The 9,227-nt window shown below is 41.6% G+C and overlaps 1 protein-coding gene across 2 annotated transcripts; it reads right to left on the bottom strand.

The window, feature by feature from the left end:
- Nucleotides 1-642: 642 nt before the first annotated feature.
- il2rb (interleukin 2 receptor, beta) lies at nt 643-6,226 on the bottom strand. Of its 2 annotated transcripts, none has more exons than XM_021622445.2 (10): nt 5,810-6,226; nt 4,714-4,795; nt 4,435-4,555; nt 4,220-4,304; nt 3,874-3,967; nt 3,440-3,576; nt 2,962-3,139; nt 2,633-2,735; nt 2,288-2,360; nt 643-1,672 (listed from the first exon to the last, which is right to left on the bottom strand). In XM_021622445.2, exons 2-10 carry the CDS (start codon nt 4,781-4,783, stop codon nt 968-970), a joined length of 1,566 nt encoding a protein of 521 aa, XP_021478120.2. In that variant the 5' UTR covers nt 4,784-4,795; nt 5,810-6,226; the 3' UTR covers nt 643-967.
- Between the last annotated feature and the right edge of the window lie 3,001 nt (nt 6,227-9,227).

Raw genomic sequence — 9,227 nt, 5'->3', positions numbered from 1 at the left:
AAGCTTTTTAGTTTTACAAATGTATTGCCACTGGGGCAAGTTCTAAACTGCTTACTGACTGAACACTAACTTTACTACATGACTGTAGCAGGTTTACTAACACATTAGAAGGTTCTATTAGCTATGTTGACTATGACGTTACTTTAGCTAATATGGTGACAATGATGTAGGCTGTGTGTAAAAAATGAACAGAGATAAAAATACCCAAATTTGTACATTAGAAACTCTCAATGACTACACCCTATATCAGCTAGATGCAGGCAAGAGTGTGCAAGACGGTATTGAATGTGTCACTGTCTGTCAATGTGTCGCTGTCTGTTATCTTTAATTTTTCTCTCGATCTGTGTGCACCTACATTGGCTGTAACAACCTCATGATGGGTATAGAGAAATGCTGAGTATCACGTAGTAGCATAAACCTATCGATGTTACATTGAACTGGGTGAAATGAATATGAATGACAGTCATCCAATATGCTGTAATAGAAATATGGCCATGCTCATATATAAAAGAAAAATGGTCCTCCCTCATCTGAAATGGAACCGACCGCCACTGATGCACACGCACGCAAACACACAAAGCAGGACCACTTTCCCACTCCTCACCACTATCTAAGGCCACAAACACAGGAAGTTTAAGGCTGACCCACTTCTCTTCTGTCAGAGGTTTTATTCAGGTCTTCATACAAACAAGCTGTCAGTGAACACATTTAAAGACAAAAACAACTAGCAGCACTAACTATCTGAGATAAAGTAACAATGCATTGGCAAACCAGCTGCCTCAATAGTAGTACAAGTAATATACAAAATGTATATAAAATACAAATAAGCTACATATTTAGAACTCTACAATATTTTCCATGTAAAAAAATATTGGTTTGTACCTGCATTATCAGCCTTGTCATAGTTTGCACGAAGAATCAGTTCAACAGCTAAACTAAAATGCAAATTGAGTGAAAAATGGATTGTTCAAATAGACTTGTTGCTGTAGGTATTCTGCAGCTCTTTAATGGTCAAATAGCCAATACAACTGGGTTCCACTGTCATTGAGGAGGATCTGCCTAGAGCAGCCTCTACTGGCCAGGCATTGTAACTGCCGCTAGACGCCATGGCAGAGTTTGACTCAGGATTATGAAGGGGGATTTGGGGGAGACTCAGGGGATGGTGAGGGCCTGGGGGGATCCGAGCAGGCAGGGAGACTGGTAAGACAAGAGGGGCAACTGGAACCACATTCCTCTCCTTATCCTTCTTTCCTTCCTCTTCCACCTGGTCCTCCCCCTCTACGCTCTCCATGCCGAAACCAGAGTCTGGGCTCAGGGGCTGGCTCTGCAGCCGACCGAGACGCTGCAGGCGCTCATAGGAGGAGGATGTGGCGGAGAGAGAGCTGTGGTCCCCCTGGTAGGTGAAGTAGACGGGGCAAGACTCGATGAAGAGGCTGCTGGGGTATTTGGTGTAGAAGTAGCCGATGTTGGAGAAGCAGGAGGACTGGCCGCTGCTGTTCCAGCCATCAGAGGGAGTGTTGGGGTCAGAGTGTAGGAGAAAGGCCGCGGTGGTGGAGCTGGTGGAGTCGGTGACGTCCCAGACTTCTGTTCCAGACACCTCCGCGGGGGAGATGTCCTCGCAGGGCTGGGCAGTGATGAAGGACTCTGGAGCAAACAAGGGGCTCAGCCATTTCTGCATGGGGAGGGCCAGAGACACACGTCAGTATCCACCGCTCTGTACAGTGTCACAGATATTGGTGAAATTGAAAGTTATGCTTATACTTAGGCAAAATGACAAAGGATAAATATGTTACTGCATCTACACTGGCAAGTATCAAGTTTTGAAAGTTGCTGCAAGATCAGTGTGTGCTTGTTCGTACGTCTAAAATGAGTGCATGTGTGAGTTTATTGGTGTGTTATTGTGCGCATGTGGTAGAGAGAGCGTGTATGTCTGCATCTAACTTAATGCAAGGAATTCAAAGCAACAGAAACCACACCAAGGGGCCTGTGCTCATGACTAATGTTTCCCTTTGGTTTTTACTGTGGCTGGGCACTATCCTTTTACTGGCAACTAAAGAGGCTGTTCCAAACTGTAAGCATCAAATGTAAGTAAGTAGTAAGTCAAGTTAAATAAGGACATAAATGCGGATATATCCACTCAACCAGGTTCCAGAATATTATATTAGGCCGTCCACTAGGTTTTCATATCAAGAAAACATTCACGCCAGTGAATAACGCCACATACACAGAATTTTATTGGTTCAAGAGGTTTCAAGTTTAGCAGGAAGTTGGAGTATTTTCCAGGTACCTGAAAGTTTCCACCGTGGACAGAGTTAAGTGGCTGGAAGTACTTGGCGGGATCAGGCACATACTGGTGTTTCCTATAGTGCACCAAAACAACATGGATTTTAATAAGCCATTTTGGGTCTGTCCCAGAATTAACTTGACACTACATACCCAAACAGACCTAAGGTCCTGAACGCAAAATCTGCTTCGTATTGGATTATGTAACCAATGATAAAATCTAGCCCCCGTCATCAACACGGCACAAGACCAAATTAACTCACTGAGCCAAAGGTTGTAGGTCTCACTCCTGATCTGACCCAACAATACATACATGTACGCATATAATCCACCTTTACGCATTACTCACCTATTGTTTGTATGAGTTTTGTAGAAGACCAGCAACATGACAACGATGAGCGTGAAAAATGCACCACTCAACACCAGCCACAAAGTCAGGTCCGGGGACTCCACTGAAACACCAGAGAACGGGAGCACGGTTGGAATGTAGGTCTCAGAAATGCATCTGGATCCATTTAATGCAATTAACATGGGTCGTTAACAGAATTTTGTATATGGGCCGCATGAACTTCACCATGCACCGACTGTCAGTTTCTCTGGATAGGATAGAGAGTCTTCTGCATGACTGAACATATAGTAGATGTAAGGTTTTAGTTTGTGGCATGGCTTCAAATGTACCAAAGGTTGGTGAGACCTCGTCCTCTGATGTCCAGGAGGCAGTGGTGCTCCACTCACTCCAGTGGCTAGAGGGGGGTTGGGTCGGCTTGACTCTCACCCTGATGTGATGAATCCCACTCTCCTCCACATCCAGCTCTATCCATGGTTCCTGCTTTAGTCTGGTCAAACTCTGGGCCTCCTGACAGAGAGACAGGTAAACAAAAATAAACACAATCACTACAATGCTACAAGACTCTCAAACTATTTAGGCTGAAATCCAGATTTGAGATGAGTGTGTTTAACTCAAATGTACATGCTTTGATGTCTATGGAAGCGAAGATTCCACCAACAATCACAGCTAAATACTCAGGCGCCGGTATTATGCATGACTACCCACTAATTAGATTCACTATAACTCATTCATCAGGAATACTGCGTGTTTAGCCAATACCACACACTTTCACACCCACCCACCAAATGGTTTGTCATTCTCACTCACCCCCCATAGCTGGTCTTCCCTCTTCACCTTGACCTGGAACTCATATTCATAGATCTTAAAAGATAGCGGACTACCAGCACTCCAGGTGGCATTAGTCCCATTGATGATGACCGGACTACCAGGAGGATGCATCTTAACTGTAAGGAAACAGAGGGAAATGTCAGTCATCTAATACCATGAAGCGGAAATATAGAGGAGGAGGTTTGGTGAACTACAGTCAGGTGATGGGTGATCTTGTCTGAGACCTGTCATTTAGAAGATGCTTTCCAAAGCAACGTTTACATTGATAGTGGCACATAGATTCAGTATTGAATATGTACCCATGCAAGAATCTAACTCCCAAATGAACCAGTGAAGAAGAACGGCTATTTAGTGAGAGGCTACTCTCGCAGGTACACTAGACAAAAGAGAACACTGAAAAAGTGGACACTCACTGTGGTGGATAGGTTTGTATCTTATGAGCTTTACCGCCTCAGACCCGTCACACTCCACCTTAATGCTGGGGAGGTACTCGGCTGAACTGAAATACTGTAGAGAAACAGTCAGAAAGCAGATGGCATGTTTATTAAAGTAACAACTCATTGCATCTGTTCTACACGTGTGTGAAAATTCAAATTTTCACAAGCAGTTATTAAAAATACACTTCACATTATAGATTTAGTTCATTTTGAAAAATAAAATAGGAATCGACAGTGATAGAAAACAATGAAATTGATATGTACAATAACAATTATGGAGAATTACATACTGTATATCATTCTGATATCAGGAAAAACTTACATGGCCCTCAAAGACAATACTGCAGCCTCTGAAAGAATGACCTTGCACCGACCTATCCAAGGGTTTGAGATCGCAACTACTATTGCTATACAAAACAAAATAAATGAAAAGTAAAACTCTCGATATTACACAGGGATGCATTTATACCTCAAAACACAATGCCGTCATTTTCTGTATTGCAGTAATAATAAAGACAGACAAAAAATATTCCTTACAAAAGATTGCTCTTAAAGTTCTCTTTTGTACCGAGGAGCTGGCAGGCCACGTCTGGATCTACTGCCGAGCTGTTCCACACACATGTGATGTTGTTGATGTAGTCATTCACACAAAACAGTCCTTGGAGGGAAAGCCAGCAAAGGCAATCCAAAAATATTATTGCTGTGCGTTCAATTCAATCAATAAATTGTGTTTCTCCACATGGTGCAAGTACTGTTTGTTTTTCACAGATCTTATCTGAATGAGTAGGCTGAGATTAACATGTCGTCACTAGTTACCTTGGAGGTTGTGAGTGAAGCCTGGTGGGACAGAGAGCAGGAACAGCAGGTGAAGCATGGACCACATCATTACCGCCACTGTCTAACTGGAAAACAAAAGACGGCATAGATTAAAAAAAACTGTCACTTACAGAGTGTTGGCCATTACCACCACTGCTTAAATGTAAAACTAAGATGATGAAAGCTAAAGATGAAGAGGCTGTTATAACAGAGCATTGGAACATCAGAAACATTTAGACAGTACAAATCCTAACAGCTGCATAGAACAGCAGCAAATACATGACACTGGTAAGGGAAGTCCTGACTTGATTGTATTCAACATTAAAATCTTTCCGTCACAGGCCCAATACCATTATTACCCACTGTCATCCCCTTTGACAGCAGTACATGATGAGTTTAAGTAGGCACTTAAAGGCAGCAGCGGAAAACTCCTCTTGAATCGATATCTGTACAGAATACACATTCATCCAGAGACTGCTGAATACTGCATGACCTAATGTTAAACTCTCAATGAGAAAACCTTTTGTACCCTTGTCTCCCCTGAATAGGCTGATGTTCAAGTTTGTTTGCACCAATAGACTGCTAAAAAACTAGGCAGTCTAAACACTATCCTCTTGAGTGCTTGTTAGATTCACCAGGTTGGCCTAGATGTAAATAACACACATACATTATATATATATATATACACACACACACATACATACATACATACATACACTATTGTCACACGCCAGAAACACAGTGAAAGGTGTTGTTTTACAGGGTCAGCCATAGTAATATCAAGCAAATTAGGGTTAAGTGCCATGCTCAATGACACATCAACAGATTTTTCACCTTGTTGGCTTGGGTATTCAAACTAGCGACCTTCATGGTGGCTCAACACTCTAACCGCTAGGCTACCTGCCGCCCTAAGGATTAGTTTTAAATTACTACATTACAATGATGCGGCTGACACCTAGATGATAAAAAGAATGATACTGGGATACTCAATGTTTTTTTTGTTTTTTTAAATAACATTTAAATTAAGTTGAATCTTACAAAAAGTAAGTGCTCATGCACATGCAAACAAATTGGTATTCTACCTCGTCAGACTTACCCTCTTAGTCAGGGTCGAAGTATCAGCACAGTCCTCATTCTGTTCTCCTACTTTCTTTGCTCTGTTTTTACTATTTGACTTTTGCAGATGCTCTCTCCTCTCTGTGTCCTTAGTCTCAGGTAGGTCTGTCTGTCTGTCCCTTTGTGACCGTCTCTCTCTGTGCCTCTAGCGCTCTCTCACTCTGTCTCTCTCTTTCTTTCCCTCTCGATTGAAGTGCCCAATGACATTTCATGGTGACACACGTAACCACAACCTCTCGCTAAGGCTGACATTTGCCTGTGTCTTGCAGGAAGCCACACAAAACCCTGAAGATTAAAAAAAAAAAATTGAAAAAAAAAACATATAATTAGCATTCTCTACAACAGTGTTTATCAACCCTGGTCCTGGGGACCCAAAGAGGTGCCCATTTTAGTTTTAGCCCTGATTTTTAGTTTTAGCCCACACACCTGATTCAAATTAAAGGCTTGATGATGAGTTGATTAGTTCAATTAAGTGCATTAGTGCCTGGTCCAAAACAAAAAATGTGGTAGCCCTTCCTAGGACCAGGATTGAGAAACACTTCTCTACCACTCATACTCTACAAGCAAAGCCATTAGGCCCCTGAGACCCTTTATGTGTTAAGGTAAAAATAGTGAATACACCGCATCCTGTTTCAGTCGAGCACCAGTAAAGTAGGCTAGAACAGAGACGCACGTTCACACTGAAATGTCAGGTGGTTTCACAAATTGCAGCACCAGATTGGCAGAGTAACGCCTAGATCACATCTACAGCATCATTGCATTTTGGTACAACAGAAGTACATTCATTTCCAATGGAACGCTACATTTGCCTTGTAACATTGCGTTGGAGAGGTAGTTGCAGTGCGTTCTGTGTGGTGCATACGTTGGATTGGATTCGAACTGGAACTTATGCATCAAACTGTATGCTTAGACAGCTCGACAGAAATTGTAGCAGAAGGTGAACTTTTGTTGAACACATCCAGATGATGCTGTGTCCCAATTTGCGCACTGCCTCTGTCGGTGTGATCAAGGCGTAAGGTGAATACACTACAATTAGACGTGTGTTAAAATATACAAAGGCTTTCCAATATACTGTAGATCCCTCATGAGAGCAAGTCAGGTCACAAAAAGGTTTCAAGCTAGTAGTAAATGGATAGTGGAGTCAAAAGATCCTTGTGAAAGTCAATAAAATGCAGAAGTAGAAATGGCAATAGAAAGATGAACTGAGTTAGTATGACAATGCAAAGGTCATCGGACATCTCATTTTGTAGTCATAGACAGACCCGCTTTTTCCTCATAGATGGGAGTATTTTTTTGTCTGTGGTGTCATGCAGCACGATACCCATTTCCTCCATTGTTGGATTTCTATCACATACTTACATATTATGTGACATACAAAACAACATAAGCAAAAGGTAGATAGCTATTTTATGTCACACGGTTACATTAAATGCTTTGTATCAATCAATGTAGTGGAATGAATTTGTATTGAAAATGAAAATGATCCTTTTATCATAGAAACCGATGGAAATCTACTTGTTACAACATTACAAAATGCATGCTGTAGTAGATGCTTAGCACACTGAGATGAGCAGGTCCTGTGAAGTGTATCTGCATATCTTGACTCATGCTTTATCTTTTGGTACAGGAGGGCATTGTAGAAACACTCTTTATGTGAACGGTGAGAAACAAAGTATTCAACAAACAAAGTGAAGTTCAGGCTTATGTCGCAACAACTGCCTGTTTGTTCACAGAACGCGAGTGAATGCGTTGGTTTGGCCATGATGGCACTTTTGACACCCCCAGATATATGGGTTCTGGCTGAGTACTTTTCACTCTGCAACATAGGTAAAGGGAGGCTTGCAGAAGAGAGGCGGGGGTGGTGTAGGTGACACACACAACGCTTGTTGAAAGGTCAGAGTCCGCTTTGTGGCAGGAAGTTGGCGCTAGGCCTCAATGTTATGTGTAATTTGTGTACAGAGGCAATAAGAAAAACAATCTCCATCTGTAGACCACAGGGGGGGGGGGGCGACTGTGGTGTACGATGGGAGGAGGTGAGAACAACGTTTTGTAAAGAGAAGGTGTACTAATCATATCACAACACCTCGGAAGTTTTCTAACTATAGGCATTTGTGAGGTCTTGCTCGAAAAGTCGGGTGTTAAGGTGCAACATGTTATTTTTCAGACTGTTGTCCACCAGATAAAATGAAGCACCACATGCAAACTATTATTACCTCATGAACACGATAGTGTTCTCCGTTTTGCTCTAGGGTGCCCACAAGACTCGTTAGAAGATAGCCCAGATACCAGTTAAAAAAAGCACCCCCAAAAAAAGGTTCAATATGGGCAAAAAAGATGTAATAATTTCCTGATCTTTCTTATATCTCTCAGATATAGGACAAACACTTTACTTACTTTTGATGTATTTTTCACCTATGTATTTGTCCATGTGCTATGTTGTCCATTTGTCCATCTGTTAATTGCATTATCAATGGGCTATTAGCAGTAAGGACAAATTCAATGTTTCATCAAATAATAAGAAATTCAATTAAAAGATACCCAAAGGGCCATAACATTCTAAATCAAATAGCTAAATGATCATTGGTATGATCATCTTAAAACAATTCCATATGTTAGCTTAGTAGAAAGTGTTTGGTAATTACTATAAGTGGGGCCCAGATTCTATCATTCTAATCAGATTGAAATCATATCCTAAACTCCACAATGAGTCTCATTTGGTGTTCAAACATTTCATTTTAGAAATATTATATAATTGGTAGCGTAATTGGTTTTCTATTTTTAGAATAGTGAAAAGTTACAGCTGGGCTAAGACTTAATTCAAAGCCACATAATGAAAGTGCTTGTGACACCCACACTTATTGAAAATAAGATACTTCTGTATATATAGTGTATGTGGACACCCCTTCAAATTAGTGGATTCGGCTATTTCAGCCACACCCATTGCTGACAGGTGTATAAAATCAAGCACACAGCTATGCAATCTCCATCTTCAAAGGGGGAGACACTCTAGACCCAAACTGTTGCAGATATACACTGCTCAAAAAAATAAAGGGAACACTTAAACAACACAATATAACTCCAAGTCAATCACACTTCTGTGAAATCAAACTGTCCACTTAGGAAGCAACACTGATTGACAAAATTCACATGCTGTTGTGCAAATGGAATAGACAACAGGTGGAAATTATAGGCAATTAGCAAGACACCCCCAATAAAGGTGTGGCTCTGCAGGTGATAACCACAAAACACTTCTCAGTTCCTATGCTTCCCGGCTGATGTTTTGGTCACTTTTGAATGCTGGGGGTGCTTTCACTCTAGTAGTAGCATGAGACGGAGTCTACAACCCACACAAGTGGCTCAGGTAGTGCAGCTCATCCTGGATGGCACATCAATGCGAG

This window comes from Oncorhynchus mykiss, chromosome 12 (genome assembly GCF_013265735.2).
Source record: "Oncorhynchus mykiss isolate Arlee chromosome 12, USDA_OmykA_1.1, whole genome shotgun sequence".
Taxonomy (NCBI): domain Eukaryota; kingdom Metazoa; phylum Chordata; class Actinopteri; order Salmoniformes; family Salmonidae; genus Oncorhynchus; species Oncorhynchus mykiss.
Note: the sequence above shows the minus strand (reverse complement) of the source record. Positions and strands in the feature narration are given on the sequence as shown.